The 19346-nt window shown below is 33.6% G+C and overlaps 10 protein-coding genes across 10 annotated transcripts; 2 read left to right on the top strand and 8 right to left on the bottom strand.

Moving 5' to 3' along the window:
• Positions 1-298: 298 nt before the first annotated feature.
• On the top strand, positions 299-1312 carry PPL_08701 (uncharacterized protein; the record flags this gene model as incomplete). Its single annotated transcript, XM_020579507.1, has 1 exon — positions 299-1312. One exon carries the CDS (start codon positions 299-301, stop codon positions 1310-1312), a length of 1014 nt encoding a protein of 337 aa, XP_020430182.1.
• A 208-nt stretch (positions 1313-1520) lies between these two features.
• On the bottom strand, positions 1521-3418 carry PPL_08700 (GMC family oxidoreductase; the record flags this gene model as incomplete). The annotated part of the gene is made up of 3 exons (XM_020579506.1): positions 1521-2980; positions 3047-3201; positions 3384-3418. The coding sequence occupies 3 exons, from the start codon at positions 3416-3418 to the stop codon at positions 1521-1523; spliced, it is 1650 nt and encodes a 549-aa protein (XP_020430181.1).
• A 647-nt stretch (positions 3419-4065) lies between these two features.
• Positions 4066-4857, bottom strand: PPL_08699 (FNIP repeat-containing protein; the record flags this gene model as incomplete). The annotated part of the gene is made up of 1 exon (XM_020579505.1): positions 4066-4857. One exon carries the CDS (start codon positions 4855-4857, stop codon positions 4066-4068), a length of 792 nt encoding a protein of 263 aa, XP_020430180.1.
• Positions 4858-5338: 481 nt separating this feature from the next.
• Positions 5339-6605, bottom strand: PPL_08698 (uncharacterized protein; the record flags this gene model as incomplete). Its single annotated transcript, XM_020579504.1, has 4 exons — positions 5339-5403; positions 5751-5905; positions 6391-6415; positions 6563-6605. The coding sequence occupies 4 exons, from the start codon at positions 6603-6605 to the stop codon at positions 5339-5341; spliced, it is 288 nt and encodes a 95-aa protein (XP_020430179.1).
• A 98-nt stretch (positions 6606-6703) lies between these two features.
• On the bottom strand, positions 6704-7765 carry zntC (ZIP family transporter; the record flags this gene model as incomplete). The annotated part of the gene is made up of 2 exons (XM_020579503.1): positions 6704-7542; positions 7675-7765. 2 exons carry the CDS (start codon positions 7763-7765, stop codon positions 6704-6706), a joined length of 930 nt encoding a protein of 309 aa, XP_020430178.1.
• An 883-nt stretch (positions 7766-8648) lies between these two features.
• PPL_08696 (CAP domain-containing protein) lies at positions 8649-10184 on the bottom strand (the record flags this gene model as incomplete). The annotated part of the gene is made up of 4 exons (XM_020579502.1): positions 8649-8728; positions 8899-9123; positions 9245-9516; positions 9595-10184. The coding sequence occupies 4 exons, from the start codon at positions 10182-10184 to the stop codon at positions 8649-8651; spliced, it is 1167 nt and encodes a 388-aa protein (XP_020430177.1).
• Positions 10185-10457: 273 nt separating this feature from the next.
• On the top strand, positions 10458-12175 carry PPL_08695 (uncharacterized protein; the record flags this gene model as incomplete). Its single annotated transcript, XM_020579501.1, has 2 exons — positions 10458-10625; positions 10700-12175. The coding sequence occupies 2 exons, from the start codon at positions 10458-10460 to the stop codon at positions 12173-12175; spliced, it is 1644 nt and encodes a 547-aa protein (XP_020430176.1).
• A 148-nt stretch (positions 12176-12323) lies between these two features.
• argS1 (arginine--tRNA ligase) lies at positions 12324-14106 on the bottom strand (the record flags this gene model as incomplete). The annotated part of the gene is made up of 2 exons (XM_020579500.1): positions 12324-12880; positions 12960-14106. 2 exons carry the CDS (start codon positions 14104-14106, stop codon positions 12324-12326), a joined length of 1704 nt encoding a protein of 567 aa, XP_020430175.1.
• Positions 14107-15158: 1052 nt separating this feature from the next.
• Positions 15159-16650, bottom strand: PPL_08693 (equilibrative nucleoside transporter family protein; the record flags this gene model as incomplete). The annotated part of the gene is made up of 5 exons (XM_020579499.1): positions 15159-15181; positions 15233-15319; positions 15402-15810; positions 15874-16302; positions 16564-16650. The coding sequence occupies 5 exons, from the start codon at positions 16648-16650 to the stop codon at positions 15159-15161; spliced, it is 1035 nt and encodes a 344-aa protein (XP_020430174.1).
• A 407-nt stretch (positions 16651-17057) lies between these two features.
• On the bottom strand, positions 17058-19189 carry PPL_08692 (uncharacterized protein; the record flags this gene model as incomplete). The annotated part of the gene is made up of 4 exons (XM_020579498.1): positions 17058-17070; positions 17315-17387; positions 17457-17525; positions 18049-19189. The coding sequence occupies 4 exons, from the start codon at positions 19187-19189 to the stop codon at positions 17058-17060; spliced, it is 1296 nt and encodes a 431-aa protein (XP_020430173.1).
• Between the last annotated feature and the right edge of the window lie 157 nt (positions 19190-19346).

Raw genomic sequence — 19346 nt, 5'->3', positions numbered from 1 at the left:
GTTTAGCTAATCATTTTTTTCATCTCTTCTTTTGAATTGAATCATAGTTAGTTAGTTTACTATTCTTTATAAATCTTAAAGTAGGATTTTAATAATATTTTTACTATTATAATTACTAATTAGTATCAAAAACTTTTTCTTTGAAACAACAAAAAGGATGAAGCTCTTTCTCTTGGTGGTTTTGTTGGTGGCCATTTACACTATAAATGCCCAAAAAACGGATTTGCAATATTCAAAGCCACCCGATTTATCCTGTATTTTGGATTCATACTCTGGTAATGCGAATGAAAATAAAAGAATGACCGACTCTGTCTTGGGTTCTTTCAACATTTCCAAGCCAGCCACCCAAGCCAAACCAACTACTGTTATAGGTACCACCATCCCAATGCCATCGAGTTGTATCAACAATACCGATCTCCAAAATTTCTTTGGAGTCTCATCAACCAACCCAGGTATGGCTTCAATGATGGCCCATTTCAATTGCAAAGGAAATGGTCCAACTTGTAAATCGTTCACCTTTGACCAACCAGTCTCTGGAATGTGTCTCATGGTTGCCAACGTCGATGGTTACGACAAATTAACTTTTGAAAGTTCATTGAATGGTACACCAAACAACCCCAACGACTGGAAGAGTCTTCATTCTGGAAACTTCAACGACAACGGTACCGCTTGTCCACCAATGGAGGAGCGTAAGACTGCTACCCAGACCCAACTTGGTTGCTTCGAAAAGCAATGTGACAATCCAAACTACCAGATCTACCAGTTCAAGGGTGACACTGACAACATCACCTTCTGTTACACCTCGTTCTCTGACTCTGAAGTTGTCTACTATGCATTGACCAAATGCCAAGACGGTGTTGCTCCAACTCCACTTCCATTCGCCATTTATGCCCTCAGTGGTTATGCCTTCAATGATATCAACAAGAATGGTCTCTACGATATCGGTGTAGATACCCCAATCTCAGGAATCACAGTATCGTTGGTTAACCCAGCTACCGGTGAAACCCCACTCGACGGTTACTCTAACGTAGTTACCCCACAGGTCACCAACAGAGCTGGTTATTACATCTTCCAAAGTTTGAGAGCCAATATCTACACTGTCAAGTTTGGATACCCAGCTGGAACCAAGGCCACCATCCAACCAAATCCAAACAAAGCCAACACACCAAAATCCAACAAGATGGACGACACCTTGTCGACATTTAGAATTCAACTTACCAATGGAACAACCTCAGAGGTTGTCAGCGGAGAAGTAAGTGCAACATCAGGTATCATGAAGATTCTAAGAGATGTAAATGGAGGTATCCAATAAATTAAATTAAAGATCAAAAAAAATTTAACAACAAAGAAAAAAACAAAAAATATAAAGAACAACCACAACATTAGACATATAATAATATCTTTTTTTTTTAACATTTTTATACAGTTAAATATAAATAAAAATGAAATATATAATCCAAAAAAATATATATTTTTTATTAAACTCTTTACACTATTTAAACAGAATCAACTGCAGATATTTAGTTATCATTAAGAATAAACTTGGATCCTTGAAGTCCAACAATGATACTTGGCAAGTTGGTATTTCCAGATGGTGATATTGGTATGACTGATGCGTCAATGATACGTATATTCGCTGAACCTTTGAGTTTTAGTTGTCCATTGGTTGGGTAGGTGATATCATCTTGAGGTCCCATTCTCAGAGTTCCATGGGGATGATAGGCTGTCATAATGGAACTTCTTATTGAACTCTTGATTCTATCGATATTGGTCTCTGTTATATCTATTAAACCAAACGATCCACCATGTTCATTGATCACATCCATTTTAATGAGTTCTCTTTCAGTGTCCTTACAAGAGTTGAGACCATCGATGACATAGTCCATCTCCACTGGATCACTTAGATGATTGACTCTGAGAAGTGGTCTTTCAAAGGTTTCGTTATCATATTCTAGTCTCTCAATCTCTATATAACCAACGGTGGTAGGTGCGACCATCTCAATGGAGCAGAGGAATCTCGTTCCAAATATCAGTGGAAGTGGAATGGCACCCATGCTGTTAACCCATTTTATCTTTTTGTCAGTTGACTTTGGTCCGAATACACGATATCCATTGTAAGGTGAATCATCTCTCTTGAATACTCTTTGTCCATGATACTTGAGTGGTCTACCAACAACGGCCATCGATAAATGATCGACCATGTTCTTACCGACATACGGTGAGTTAATCACAGTTTCAATTCCAAACTTTGAGAGATGATTGGGATCTCCTACACCACTGAATTGCAAGAGCAGAGGTGAATCGTATGCTCCAGCCGAGAGAATCAATTCCTTTCCGATTTCAACATAGATATACTCTCCTCTGAAAACATTCTTCAGATAGATACCTTTGGCTCTGGGTGGTGTCACAGTTGTATCGAAATCGATTCTCAGCGCTTTGTGTCTGACGAAAATTGATAAGTTGTTTCTAACTCTACTGATGGAATCGACATACTGTGAGAATGAAGTAACACGATGGTGTAGTCCATCTTCACCTAGCTTCTGAGTAGCAACACTCAGTGTAAATCCATAGGTAGATCCATCGAATTGATTGGTATTGTGTTCGTATCCGAGATTGCCCAGCGCATCTCTTAGCTCACTGTTGATACTGTCGGAATCATTATTGTATTTCAAAGGGATATGCTCGAATATATCGGGAATATGAATTGGATAGACGGTGTTATTCCACGCCCACGCAGACTCACCGGTGATCGTAGCCCAATCATTGTAGTCATAGGAATTACCGATCGAAGCAACCATACCATTGATGGCATTGCAACCACCAGCAACTTTTCCACGCAACGATTCGATCACACGATTATTGGTCGCTTCATACCTTGCATTTTGAAAGATCTTTGTAATGCTCATATCAGGACTCAGAATGAAATGCTCTGCATATTGTAATGTATCTCTTGCTCTATAAATATCGGTTGAATATCCACCTTAAAAGTTATTATATAATTAAAAATTAACATTCTGTTTGTATTATATTTAAATAACCATCATACCTTCTTCAATTAATAATACTTTATTATTTGGATCATTAGATAGTTTATTTGCAACGACACTTCCAGCTGAACCAGCACCAACAATTACATAATCAAAGGTGAATTTTTGATCGATTTTCAAGTTTCTGTAGAATGAATCTACACTACTTTCAATACTATTAATAAATATACAAAACGATAATATTATTGTTATAGTTTTCATTTTTGAAGATTATTGTAATTAATAAATGATTGATTGATTGCTTATCATTAGCATTTATACAATACAATCTTACCTATAGAAACTGCAGTAGTTTGAGATTTAATTAAAACAAACTACTAATTAAATTCCAATAACAACCTTTTTTGACGATCATGATATGAAATGATCATTTATATTAAAAGATAGAATAAATAGATATTATGTGATAATTGTATTCATTACCAATCTATTTATTTTTTTATTTAGTTGTCTTTTTAAAAAAAAAAAGATCGATCATTACCACCAAAAACTACATGTGCCATTTTATTATTTTACAAATTTAATTTTTCATTTTTGTAAAGAATAATGAAAGGGGTTGGTTATCAATATCATTACACACTTTACTCATTTAGTAAACTGGAATCAAAGGTTGTATTGTTTTATTAGTTCTAATCGTAGGAGAAAATCATATGTATATTGTGAGCTTGCTCATGTGGATTGATAAACTTGATCAATGGAATGTTTTATTTTTTTTATTTTTCCCAACTGTGAGATACTATTGCTTTACTGTGGCGTTGATCCAATAGCTACACCGGGAATGAAAGTATTGTGTTTTCATGCAGCCATTCAGTGTCTATAGATTACTCGCTTTGACAGCCTGTTCATAGTGATGCTATTTAAACAAATGAGGAAAACTCAAGATCAAAAATCCTATCTCTCAGTGGTAGAGAGTGTAATATTAATTACATTGTTTATCATTAGATTAAATAAAAAGAAAAGAAAACATTTGTTTTGATTTATTTTTTTTTTTATGTATACAACATGTTTTATTGATTTATCAAAAATCTGAGCTATCTTCTTCTACATCTGAATCATAATCTCCTGGGTAAACTAAATCACTATCATCATGCTCTTCCGAATCTGAACCATATAAATCATCTTCATCTTCATCTTCTTCCTCATCTTCATCATAAAATTCATCATCATCATCATCATCATCGTCATCCTCATTGAAAAAGTAAACATCATGATGATCATGGAAATGATCGTCACTGTCAGAGTATAGATCATCGTCGTCATCGCCATCTTCGTCGTCTTCATCGTCTTCATCGTTTTCTTCGTCATCATATTCAAAGTCATCACCTTTGAAACCATTGAACTGGAAGATGAAATGAGCTAAGCTACTCTCCTTTAGGATTGCACCTTGCATATTGTTTCTCATGACTAGGAGCTGGTCGTGACTCAGTCGTCGTATATCGATGGTGTCTCCGTTGATCGCCTGAATCTTTTGAATGTTGGTTTTCTTTGGTAGCACGTGTATTGGGTCAAACTGGAATACGATATTCAGCTTTGTCACCGATGCAATATCCTCGGCTTTGATCGCCTGATCGTAGTACTCTGAGAGTGTCAACTCTTCGAGTGCCGGCGGAATAACGCCGTCCAGCGACTGGTCGAATACCTTGTTGAACACCAGTGTCTTTAGCGAGTGTGGAAGCGCACCTTTTTCAATTTGCGAATCAAAGTTATCACCAAACTCCAAACGCTCCAAACCCTCTGGAAACACACCGACCTTAATGGTCGTATTGAAATCATCGCCAAACTTGATGGACTTAAGAGTCGATGGAAACATTCCTTCGGTAGGCAAGCAATTCCAACACTCGCCAAGCTCGAGCGCGGTAACTGTGCTTGGTATGAGCGACGAATCAAATTCAAGTTCAAAGTTGTGTCCTGTGTTGAGCGTTTTGACGCTGTGTGGCAGCGGGCCAGTCGGCAACAGCTTCTCTTCGTCGCTGCTGCACTCGAGATACTCCAGCTTGTTCAAATTCAACTCTTCGAAAGAGTGCACCTGTTTGTACTCGATACCAAGCGACAAGTGTAGTAGTCCCGCCGGCAAAACACCGACCAGACTCTGGTTGAAGTCGTCATTCAATATCAGGTGGGTCAGCGACTCTGGTAGAACCGGTAGCGCCTGATTGAAATTCGAGATGCGATCTTCTGCCATCTCCAGGCGTTTCAATCCGGCGGGCAGAACATTCGGTGGAATCACCTGGTTGAAATCCGACCCGAAAGTGAGGTGTGTCAAGCTGGTCGGAAGCGAACCAAGCTGCAGCTCATGGTTGAATCCACCTAGTTTCAGCTTGGTGATAGTCCGCGGTAGCAAGCCCGACGGTATCTCCTGATCAAAGTGATAGCCAAACTCCAACACCGTCAAGTTGGGAGGCAGCACACCGAGTTCGAGCGGCTGATTATAGTCAGGTCCGAACAATAGCGTAGTCAGTGACTCTGGTAGCACGCCTTTCGTCAGCAGCTGGTCAAAGTCTTTGCCAAGCTTCAAGTACTCCAGAGTCGGTGGTAATACCCCAGGTTCAATCGGAACATAGTTGTTCTTTCCAAATTCGAGTCGTGTCAGAGTCGCTGGCAGCAAGTTAGCAGTCAACTGCTGATTGAAACCACCGCCAAACAAAATAGTCTTTACAGTTGATGGAATGGCGCCGGGCATAATCTCAAACTCTCTATACGTACTAAACTTTATCTCCTCTGTGCCCTCCGGGATGTATCCCTTAATTATATCACGACTGAAATTACTACCGAATTTCAGTTGTTTTACATTCTTTATCTTATAAGGTCTGTTATCTAAATATTGATCAATAAAAGTAGTAGTAACACGGTTGTTAGATCTAATATCATTAATATCTATTAGACAAGCTTAACAATATTGTTATACAAACATATAAATTTTACAATATTATTGATGTTATGATAATGTAGATCATTGTCTTGTTGATCCAAGTATATCATTGAGAGTGAATCGTAGTTGTCCAGTGCTTTACTGATGAGTGTTCTATATGAGTTTAGCGATATATTGACACTTTCATAGTAGTCATAAGAATATTTTAAGTGTTTGGGATTCAGTGATATGTATCGTTCTCTCTCCACATAGAGTCGCTTCGACGTCAAACTCAAACAAACTAAATCTACATTTGAATCTAAAAATGAAACTATCCTTTGAAGTATTATATGTGAAAGGTTATTCATTCTCTTTTATCTCTTTTCTCTCTCTGATTTATTTAATAAAGTAAGTAACTAAATTCATAAAATTAAATTAAAATTTTAATTAGTTATTTTTTTTTTAAAAGATTTTTGTTAATTAAATAAAAAAAACTTTGAACTTCTTATTCTTCTTAATTCTTTTATAAAAAGAAATAACAAATATATAAATTTAATATATATTTGAATATTACTATCGGTATTAATATTAAGTATGATTGGTATTTTTCGATTGTAATGATCTTGTTTTGTGATGATTTAAAATAAATAGAAAATATAACATAAACCATCTTCTGTTGGTGGTGGTGGTGAATCATCGATTTGATTCATTCTTATTTACAAAGAGTAGTAGATCTCTTAATATGTGAATATAAATAATGTGCTGTAATGGTGCTGTTTGTTGTGTATATGTTAACATTTCTCTATTTTTAAACCCATAGTGCTAAAAGTGCTAATAATGTCCAACCTAAAAATGTTAAGCCAAGCTTGACTTTGAGCCAACCCGGTTCACCAAGTCCTGAGGGCAGTAGTTCTATTAGGGAGATATAGAGGAAACTACCGGTGGTAATTGAGAGGACGATCGCCTCTGTGAGAATTGCACCGTTGCCGTCAAAGTAGTTCGATAGACCCATACCAATACCGATGCCAAGCGGTGTCATTGCTGCGCAGAACGTCAGAGACAAAGCGGTCTGAACCGTCGAGAACTTGGCGTAGAAAACCGGTACTCCCAGTGCGAAACCATCGAGTGCTTTGTGAGCGATCACTGCTACCAGCAGACCGTAGAAATCGTTGGGGTTCGTCTCTGCACCCAGGCCGAGACCGTCGAATATTGAATGCACCGAGAGTGCTATCATGAAGATGGTTGCCTGTGAAACATTGGATTGATGCGACTTGCCGTTGTTGATGCCGCTGTTGTGGTGGTGTCCATGTCCGTGCTCGTTCAGTCCCTGATAGGAAGACAGCGTTATTCCAGAGTCGCCAGTTGATATTAATATGGTTGTTTCGTTCTCTGGATTTGGTGTTGGTGTCGATGCTGCCTCTGAAAAAGTGGAGATCGATGCCGACATATTCATATGATTGTGTCCGGCTTCACCGGTAACACCTCGTTCCACGACCAACTTATCTAGCGTTATCAGCATGAACATAACGAAAATCGCTAGAGTTGGACCGAATGGAAATTCTTTGTATTGATTGTTGGGATCGACTCGTTCGAAATAATTTAGAAAATTCTCGTTTGCATCCGGTAGCAAGTGGTTGAATGCACCAGCTAAAATAATTCCTGCGGCAAAACATGTGGCAAACGAGAGAATGGTAACCAGTGACTTGACTTTTGCTCTTCCCAATATAAATGGAATATAAGACGCCAGCAAGGTCATAAGAAAAATTCCAACCATCAAACCAACTTTAATTCCTAAAAACTGTTCTCTCTCCTCGGAATCACTACTGCTACTGCTACTGGTTGTTTCATATATTATATTATTTATTGTCATTTTTGCCTGAAATTCCTCATTACATATATATAAAAATAAAATAAATAAAAAATATATAAATAAAAAACTTTACCAAATACTATATTAGGTATTTGGTTTATTTATATAGAATTAATTAAATAATTTAATTAAAAGTATTATATAATATATATAAAATATAGTTATAATTAAATAAATATCTATTTTTTTAAAAACAAAATTTTATTCTGAATCTTAGATTTTTATTTTTATTTTTTCTAAATTTAGAAAAATAGCATATAAAGATATAGATTTTATTTTTTTTTAAACAAATAATATGTTATAAGATATGTAATATAAAAGATAATAATATTATAATATTGAAATAATAAAAAGAAAAGTAAAGTTAAATTTAGGGTATAGTCACCTCCTAATGTTGAATTGAAATGATGACCAAAATATTTAAGTAAGATATTTAATTTTTTGGTTAAAAAATGGTGATTATTCTATTAAAATTTTAGTGTAATGCAAATATTTGTAGGAGCAGGAGTATAAATCTGTGGAGTATCCTTTGAACACTTCAAATGTCACTTCTGAGGATACTTCACTCTATTTGTACTTTTTCACAACACTCAAGTCGATTGTTTTTTTTTTTTGTTTTTTGTTTTTAAACATATCATTGAATCATTCAATTTATAAATGATTAAAGTTTTATTTGCACACAGGGACAAGAATACAACCAATTTAACCCAGTGTCAAAGCAACTTCGCACAAAATTAGCAAAAAAAAAAAATCAAAATATAATAAAATCGGTTTTTGTATATAGTTAACTTGCAACTGGCATTTTTGACCCCCAAAAAAATGTAGCACAAACTTTTTTTTTTGAACTGGATCAACAACAAAAACACCAGGTTTTTTTCTTCTTTTAATTTGATCTTTCAACAAATTTTTTATAAAAGTTTACAAAAGAGGACGTACTTGAAGCCCAGACAAATATTATATTTACTATTTGAATTTATAATTGTAAAAATAAAAAAATAGATAGATAGAGAGATTAAAGTTTTGAAAACAGTAAATATTATTGCTGGTTGATAATATATATAGAGATGAACAATTGATTTATTTGCTGATTTGAAGTTAAGAAAGAGCAAATAGTTGGGTGAGATACCATTTACCATCATGTGATTGATAGACACCGATTGCACAGGTATTGAAGTGTCCGAGAAGATTCTCTCGATGTCCTTTAGAGTTGATCCATCCTTCTACAGCAACCTCTGCCACCGTAGAATCCATATTGTTCATAGCAACATTCTCGCCTGCCTTGCTATGTGGGAAAGGGAATTGCCTTGTTCTATCATCGAATCCATCATGTCCAAAAGCTACCTTGCCATCTGCCATATCTATAGTAGAAAAACGCAACACATAGATTATAAGCAACAAACAAAAGTTAAGAAAAGTTAATAAGTGATTGAAATGAACTAATTGTATAAACTTAAACAACAACAACAACAAACAACATACTCTTTGAATGTACAACACCTATTTTATAAAGATCTTGATGCCATCGCAATGGTGGCTTGTTATTCTTCTGACGGAATTGATTCGATAGTTCCAATGCTTTTCTTCCAATGGTTTCCGGATCTTTGAATGTATTGTTGATAGTGTGAACGGATGATCTCGGCTTATCGCTGCCACCGGATGATCCCAACGATGCAAAGTGCATTCTATTCTCTTTCTCATCGGATACTTTCTTATTTACATCATCAATCGTATAGAAACTCTTTGTTGACAATCTAAACAACAATAATAAAAGATTAATTAGTAATTAAAGTTAATAATATTTAACTATCGTGAATGGTAAACGAACATACTGTTCACTTCTAAATGATTCATGTTTTCTCTTTCTAATGTTACTCAATTGACTTCTAAGATCGTTCGATACTGATAGTGGTACTCTAGACGCTTCGTTAGTTCTTATAGATGGAGTAGTAGAACCAACAGTCGTCTCATTTGTTTTATTACTATTACTATTACTATTTGATTTATTTACATTTTTGTTATTTATGTTATTTTCATTATTTACATTAGTTCTTTTATTTGTATTATTAATATTTGTATTTGTTGATGTATTTGAAGTTGTTGTTGTTGTTGTGGTAGTAGTAGTTGGTTTGTTTGAAGGTTGTGATGATTTAGAAGAAGAAGTCGTAGATTGATCATTACTTAAACTGGTCAATCTTCTTTCGTGTATATTTGCGAGAAGCTCTGAACGTTGCTGATGCTTAGTTTTAGCCTGACTAGATCCTCTTGTTACCGGAGTATTTGTATATGTGTTTATATTTCTATTCCTATTTGAATTTGATGTTGATGAGCTTGTCGAAGTTGTCGTAGTAGTTGTTTCTACTTTATCATTTTGGTTATAATCATCGTCGTCACCATCCAAATCAATAACTATATGTGACATATCTATCTATCTATAAACTATAGTTAAATCATTTCACATAATAATAATATAATATCAATAAATAAATAGATAGATAACTAAACTAATTTTATGAAAATAATAAACAAAAGTTTTGTAAACAGAATTAAAAAAAAATAGTTTTCCAAGAAATTCAGATTCAAAAAAAAAAAAAGATGTGTCTGTCTCTTTATCAACTTTATTAATTGATTTGATTATTTATATTTATTAAAACAATAATAATAATAATAATGTATTTTGTTATTGTTATCAACAATGTCCAGAAATAATAACAATAGTAATAGTAAAAATAATATATTAACAACATACAAAAAGAATAAAGAAAAAAAATTGGGTGCTTATGAAGAGCATATTGCAAATGTACTTGGTTGTAAACCAAACAGAAAACCTGTATTTAAAGTTGGTCGTCAAAAAGTATCTTTAGTACGTAATAATAATAACTGGTATAATCAAGTTATAATACAATCTATTAGTTATTAACATTGTCATTCTTTCAGGAATTTGTACATAGATATTCATTGAATACTGCTGGTGGTGGGGGTGGGAATGGAAGTGGAGGTGGAATTGGTATTACTACATCAACTACTACTTCTAATTCAACAAGGAGTAAAAAGATTCATGATAATAGTAATAGTCTAATACCACAACAACAGCAACAACAATATACTTCCATTACTACAAATAGTACTCATTCAAGGATGACAGGTGTCAATGATCATCATCTGTACACAAAGAACAACAACAACAATAGTGATGATGATTTTAACTTTCAGACTGTACAACAAGATAAAGCAGGAGGTGTAAATCGCACCAAGAACGCTGAAATGTATAGGGAATACCTCTTTAATACACCAAACGATGATGTATCACCATCATCCTCCTATGTATTTGATTCTAGTAATAGTGGAGGTCACATAACCAATTATAATTCTCTACTCTCTCCAAACAAAAGATTACCAGTAGTTAGTTATAATAATAATATCAATAATAGCAATAACAATAACAATCACAATTATATAAATAATAGACAACCAAATTACCAAAATAATGATAACATATATGATAACAATGATCAAGATAATGATAATGATAATGATAACTTTTCTCCATTCATTCTAGCAACCAATATAAGTTTAAATAGCAGGTCCACAGAGTCAATTAGTAATTGTACTACACCAACAAGAGATAACATTAATCAACTTCTCAACAAATCAAACAACAACAACAACAACAACAACAACAACAATAATAGTGATAATATCAATGGTAATATAGATTCACAACCCTTTAGTTTCGATCTGAGTGGTCTATCAAAGAATAATAACAATAATAACAATCAAAATATTAATAACAATAACAACCAAAATAATAGTAACAATAACAATCAAAATATTAGTAATAATAATAATAATAATAATAATAGTGGAAATAGCATTAGTTCAAGTCAATTCAATAATTCACCATTTACATATAGACTTACAGCACAAAACTCTGATATAATATGTTCTTTCGATAACTCACCACTCAATCTTGAGAACTATGTGCCATCCACAATAGAAGAGGAAAATCAACGAGAACTATCAAAGAAACCATCAGCACAACCAATTCAACCAATACTACAACAACACCAACAAAAACAACAATCACAGCAACAACAACAACAACCAATCAAACAAATTGTAAATATCATCGACTTGGAACAATCATCATCACAACAACTAAAATCTGGCAAACCTAAACCAACCATCGAAGAGATGTCCAATATTTTCAAACAGAATCAATTGAAAAATCAACAACTCAAACAACAACATCTGGAACAAGAACAACTGATGTTACAGAAATTACAAGAGCAACAACTACAGCAACAACATGATTTTGATGATCTAACACCTCCACCAAGTTGTGGTCAATCAATCTCACAAAAAGAGAGTTGGTCAAGATACAAACTTGAAAATAAAATGAAGAAAACATAAATAATCAAGACAAATCAATAATACATTTTGTTTTGATTATTTACCTTTTTAAAAAGTTTTATAAGATAATTTAGTTAAAAAAAAAAAAAGATGTGTAGTTTTGTTTGTTTTATTTGATTTGCTTGTTTGATTGATTTTTATTATGACTTTACATACGCTCCAATGGACGGAGACCCAAAAGACGTAAACCATTGCAGAGTACCAATTTAGCACAATAGAAGAGTACGTAACGGGCTTCGGCCAACGATTGTTCGGAACCCTTCACCTTGAGTGCGCTGTGAGCAGCGGAAATCTCGTGACACAACTCAAAGAGGTAGGTGACAATGGTGTTTGGTTCGTTGTTGTTGAATGCGATTTGAACGATCTCTGGGTAACGTTGGATGATCGTTGCCAAGTTGTAGGCGATCGGTTCGACCAAGAGCGAGAGATTGGCACTTGGATTCAAGCTGACACCAGTCTTACGCTCGATCGAGCAGAGACGAGCGTGAGCATATTGCAAATAGGGACCAGTGTCACCTTCGAATGACAACATACGCTCCCAATTAAAGTCGTAATCCTTGTTACGCTTGGCTGAGAAATCTTGAATGATTACAGCTGATACTGCAACGATATCTGCAACTTCATCTGGATTCTCAATCTCTGCAAACTTTTGTTCATTCTTTTTCATTGTTTCCAACATAATTGATTTAGATTCATTCAAAATCTCTGTTATTATTTTAATGTTAAGAATATAGAATATAAGTTAATTTGTTCACGATCAACAACAACACTAAAATATTATTACCTTCCAAGAAAACAACGGTTCCTTTACGAGTTGACATTCCCTTTACTAAACCATATCCGATATGAGTCAATTCTTTGCTCCATGGGTATTGCATACGCTCGAGAATCTTAAAGAGTTGACGGAAATGCAGTTCCTGTTGTGAAGCGACAACGTAAATCATCTTTTCGAAATTGTATTGTTCCTTACGGATCGAGGCAGCGGCAATGTCACGAGTGATGTAGAGTGACGATCCATCGGTTTTCTTGACCAAGACCTTACCGAGGTCTGGCTTTGCGGTGGAGAGATCGATGATCTTGGCACCCTTTGAATCCTCGACCAATCCGAGTTTGTCGAGCTTCTCGTAGGCGCTGACCATACCGTCACACATCTTGCTCTCACCAGAGTACTCGTCGAACTGTACATTCAAACGACCGTAGATCTCCTTGTATTTCTCGATCGAGAGATCACGGAACTTGCTCCAGAGCTTGAGAGCATTCTCGTTGCCATCCTCCATGTCCTTGAAGTAGGCACGAGCTTGGTCGTGGATTTCCGGCTCGGTCTCGGCGGTGTTGTTGATCTTGACGTAGACATCAAAGAGATGCTTGATTGGATCCTCCAACAACGCCTGTTCCGATCCGAATCGGTCGTAACCAATAGCCAAGAGACCGTATTGCTTACCCCAGTCACCGAGGTAGTTGATCGATTGCACGGTGTAACCTAGTGAACGGTAGACATTGACCAAGAAGTTACCGATGATGGTGGAACGAAGATGTCCGGCGTGGAATGGCTTGGCGATGTTTGGCGAGCTAAACTCGATGACTATGGTCTTGCCTTCACCCTGCTTGGTGCAACCGTACTTGTCACCGGCAGCCAAGACCTCCTTCAAGATTGACTCTGTCAGGATGGTACGATTGATCTTGAAGTTGATGTAGGTACCGGCAACGGTGACCTCCTTGATCAGGTCGTTCAACACAAACTTGGCGGCATACTCTGTAGCCAATTGTGCTGGATTACCTGGTAGCTTCTTGAAACGATTCAACTTTGGCACTGGCAATGCCAAATCTGCCATATCCTTATTCTTTGGAGTCTCAATGCATTGTAGCAATTGTTCCTCTGGGATATCTGTCAATTTCGAAAACTGACTTGCAATTTCTTTTTCAAATAACATTTTGTTATAATATTTGTTGTATGTATATATATATATATTAAATAATTATATAATAAACTTTTAAAAGTTGTTTGTGTAATTGATTGATTGAATTTTGTTTGTATAAACAACAAATTGTAAACTTTTTATATAAATTTAGTTTTTAAATTAAAGAAAATCCCAAGAAAGTAGATAATAATTGATATTTATTACAGAATCGCGGGTTGAACTGGTGAAAGATGATGTGGTTAGATCGGGGGTGGTAATAAAGAGAACCAAACTTTATACTACTATGATTTTATATATAAAAAACAACTATTTAAATGCATTCGATTTTTCAACAGACTTGTTCTTGTTTTTTGTTCATGAACAAAAATAAAATAAAAATTAAGAAAAAAATTAAAAAAATTAAAATTTTTTTTTTGGGAATTGAGTGTTGTTTATTTTTTTGGAGGTGTGGAACATATGAAATGAAGTGATCTTATTTGCAAATAATTACAATAATAATGGTTAATATTTATTTATATATATATATGTTCTATCTTTATTTAATTAAATCTAAAATTTTTAATATCAATTTATTATTACTTCCAATAGATTGCATATTTTAATTTCAAAAAATCTTCTAAATCTAGATACATGATGAGTGAACCTAAGAATCTTGACAGAAGTTGTTTTCTAAACTTTGGATGATTGTCCATGGGTTTTTTGAATTTTGACCTACGAGCTCTTATTTATAATCGATTTATCATATTAAAATTTTACAAACAAAATACCCAAAATTTTGGATTTTGTTACAAACTCATTTTTTAATCAATTTCGTGAAACTTTGATTTTTAAAACCCAGAGCAAGTTGGTTGATTGGAAGAACCAATAGACTCTAATAAACTTAGAAGGGATACCAAAGGAATTATTTATATATATTCTACCTGAATATTCTTTATTTTATTATTATTATTTTCTATTCAATTACTTTTAAGTTATGATTATAGTAATTGTTATTTTCGTAAACTTTGATGTTTAAAAACAAGAAAAAGTTGGTTGATTGGCCGAGACATTTGACTCAAGCAAACTTAGAATGGAATACCAAAGTTACCTTCAAAAAAGTAGTTCAAAACGAACGCAAATAATGTGGCCACCCATATACCAAAGTTCAAAAAGAATGACATTACAATTCCAGTCACTTCTTTTTCATGATCATCTGCTTTGGTTGGACCAAACATCATTGCCAATGCTAAATAATTAAATATAACAATATTATATTAGTTTTTCCACTCTTTTGTTTCTAAAACAACTTGATAATAATGATAACTTACTTCCACAATAACCATTGGTGAGTGCAAATACAAACATAATGAAGAAATAAAGATAGATATTTCTAAAGAGTAATGGCTTTACACAGAATGCAAACAATGGGAAGAATACCAATCTGAGAACTGCTGGAATCCAAAGGTTGTTTGGTGTGAATAGGATGATCCACTTTGGTGCGGTTCTACCAATATAGTCACCAATCATAAAAGACAAAACAAAAATAATCTGGAACCAATCGTTTCCAAGACTGGAATTTATAGTTTGGACCAAACCGGTGACACCTGGGAACAATGACAATGTTGTAAAGAAAACAATAAAGACAACAAATGCTTCTCTCCAAACTTTACGCAACAATACTTTAATTGATACTTCTCTCTTTGATTCTACTCCATTGATTGATCCATTCTTAGTATTCTACATAACAAAAATTAGTTAATATAATTAATAATAAAAGTAAGGGTGATGAATCACACATACGTTGTAATTTCTCATGCAATGACGAGTGAATGCAAGTCTGAGAAGAATTTGATAGGCAACGAAACAGAGGAGTAAGACACCACCTCCAAGGAAGAAATAGAGGAAACTGGTCTTTTCATTGTCTTTGGTGGATGGCATCGCTACTTTGGTAATGATACGAAGGATGGATGCGATGATACCGGCAATACCGCAACCCGACATGACACCACCAGTGTATGACGATGGGAACAATGCAACCAATCCAATGACACTACCAAAGAGTAGCGACGAGAAGGCACCAGAGAAGAAAGTGAGAACCAGTGATACAGAGACTGCGCTAGCCTGGCTGTTTTTAATCATCAATGGGATGAATGGCATAAAGAAGAGAATTGCAGCACCACCCATGAGGAATCCATTGATTCTAACGCTGAACGAGATCTTTGGCATCACCTTTAACGATACAAACAGCAGAATCCACGAAAAGAAATTGTATGCCAACGACATGAAAAACGAATACGAATAGTCTGGATACAGCGAATTAAAGTAATCGCCAGCTGCAATATAACAATTGAAAGGGAAAAGCAAACCTATACCAAGAAAACAACAACAAATCCATGCCAATCCAAACTAATATTGAGATAATCAATATAAATTATTACTACGCAAATTCTTCAAATAGTAGTCGATGTTATATAACATTTTGCAACTTACTCTGTCTGGTGGTGCATAGTCATCGTCAGGAGTATCAAGTAACCTAACATTCTCTATTTTAGTATATTCATGATCTTGATTTCTCATTTTTTAAATTTTATTTTTATAATATATATAATAAAAGTGTATCAACAACCTAACTATTGAATAGAATATTATAATATTATATATTATTTATTTATATAAATAAAATAGAATAATAGTTTTAAATATATATATATATTAGTTTTTCGTTTTATAATTATTTTCTTTATTTTCTTATCTCTGGTTTGATTTTTTTTTATTTTTGATTATTGTAGGTTAGTTAGTGTAGTGTGGTGTGTCAATGAAAAGCAAACAATATAAAAAAAAAAAAAAAGAGTGGTAAAAAACAGAAAATTGTTGACAAGTTTTATAAGTTATATACACTAAACTGGTAAATTATCTATGTAATTTTTCTTTTCTTTTGCAAAAGTAAAGATGGTTTAAAACTATTGGATTAAAGTTTTTTTTTTTTAATCGAGGAATCTTTAAATTTTTTTTAATTTTTGTTTTTTTAAATTTTTTTAAATTTTTCATGAAAAGACAAAATCGAAATCACGATATTTTTTGTAAAGAGCAATCTTCGAAAAGTCGTATTGTGACTGAGAAGCAATCATTGGGAAATCGTCAAGAATATGATTGATGGAAATTTCATAAAGTTGATTTTAGAACAATCAATAGAAAGATATTTTTAAAATTTCCGATTGATGAGTCAATGATCGACACTTACAATTTATTTAAATCATTTGGAACTGTTTTTTGGACTTCTTCGACTGTCATCTTGATTCTAGAATTAACTTTAACTATATTTTGAATTTATCAATCTTGATATTTCTTCAATTCAATTTAAAAAAACGAAATTGAATGATTACTTTGAAAACGAAGTGCATATTCAACAAAGTATTCATATGCACATATATACCAAAAACTAACTATATTTACTATTGTTTAATAAATAATGAGAAACAACAATTATTTTTAAATATTTTATTTTATTTTAACCATTTACTCCAATTAATTAGAGATAAATTAATATTACCACATTTGATAGCTAGGTAGTAAAGTGGTTGGTTTTCAATTTTCTCACTAGATTTGTTTGTTGTATTTCTAATTCTCTTTTTATGTTTTCGAAATCGATTGTGTTGTGTGAATTGAAAAGTATGAAACCACATTTCATTGTTTGGTTCCACTTTACAACTTCAATGGTGAGTGTGTGGGTAGTTCTATGATTGATAGCCAACAGTTGAATATAATAGGTAATAAGATCAATCATATCTTGAATCAAGTGTAATTCAAGTCGAAACATAACTATATTGCTGTTTGATATCGAGTGGAGTAATGCTTGGATGTCTCTCTTGCTGGCTGGCAGTCTTCGAAATTCAACCGTAAGTCTCTCGAGAGATAGATTGCTATTGAAACATTCATTCAGATTTCCGAGTGACTTGCTTGAACAGTTGTAGATACCAAGAGATCGAAGACATTGGTGAGCACTGACAAACCGTAGAATATCTCTGTTGTCGACATGCTCGCCATTCAAATTCAGGCTGCGTATGTTACACTTTGTACGTGAGAACTGGCTGAACGACTTCTTTGTACACGAGAGTAAGCAAAGCTTCTCCAAGTTACAGTGAAATTGGTGGTTGTTCTGGTGGCATGGTAACTTCAATACTCGCAGTCCGTCGTTCATTCTAAGAGTAGTGTTCAACTCATCTGACGAAAAAGGTATTTGTAACTTTTGGATTTGTGTCTTTCGTAGCTGGTAAATAGACAATGCTCTTGTAAACTTCAAATTGAAAACTTCTTTTTGTTCGGTTTCACTAACCTCTAACTTTACAATATACAACCTTCTCAAATTCTTTAATCTATAGTATAGTAGATCAAAGAATTTAAAAGGGTCATCGATAAACGTTGAATAACAATGTTTATCATCTTTACTATTTCCACTTCCACCTAGTTGTAAAGATTTCAAATTACATAGATAGTTTAATTCAATTGAATTGGTGATATTAAAGAATGAACCGCCAGTGATAAAACCAATAGAGAGACACTCTAATTGTGAACCTCTCATTCTAATGAATCGTAACACACTATCTAACTCATGCCAATCTATGTTCTCAATGAACAGATGAAGTGAAGATAATAACATCAATGGATGACTATTGTTGTTATTGTTGTTGTTGTTATTGTTGTCTATACTAATATCAATATGATCAAACAAATAAGATACTAATAAGCCACTGAAATCAAATAAAAACAAACAATACAGGTTCACAGGTTGTAACATATGAAATAAACGGTTAAATTTAATGATATCTACAAAGTTGGTTCTATTATCGATGGATAGAGATTGAATACTATTAAATGATAAAATTACATTATTATTTGTATCATTACTTCTATTATAGTTTTTAATTTGTGATAGTCTCAGTTCTAATGCTTCAATGGAAGTAGATAATGAATGAATTGATTGCATAACATTGTATTTCGATGATAGATGTCGAAGCAAAGTTATATCTCTAAACATAATATCATTCATATTCTTTCTAATACCAGATCGTATGATTTCATAATGTAATTTAGATATTCTTTGAAACAAGTCATACATGTAAGTATTATATCAAATAATATAGATTCATATTAAAGTAAGTATATAGAATATAATTACAATGATAGATTGTATTTCCATTTCAAAGTAGATAGTTTATCATTCCAACATTGATTTAGTATTCTATATTGTATAATATATTCATTCATAGTATACA

Source organism: Heterostelium album (assembly GCF_000004825.1).
Source record: "Heterostelium album PN500 unplaced genomic scaffold PPL_scaffold9, whole genome shotgun sequence".
In the NCBI taxonomy this organism is placed as follows: domain Eukaryota; phylum Evosea; class Eumycetozoa; order Acytosteliales; family Acytosteliaceae; genus Heterostelium; species Heterostelium album.
Note: the sequence above shows the minus strand (reverse complement) of the source record. Positions and strands in the feature narration are given on the sequence as shown.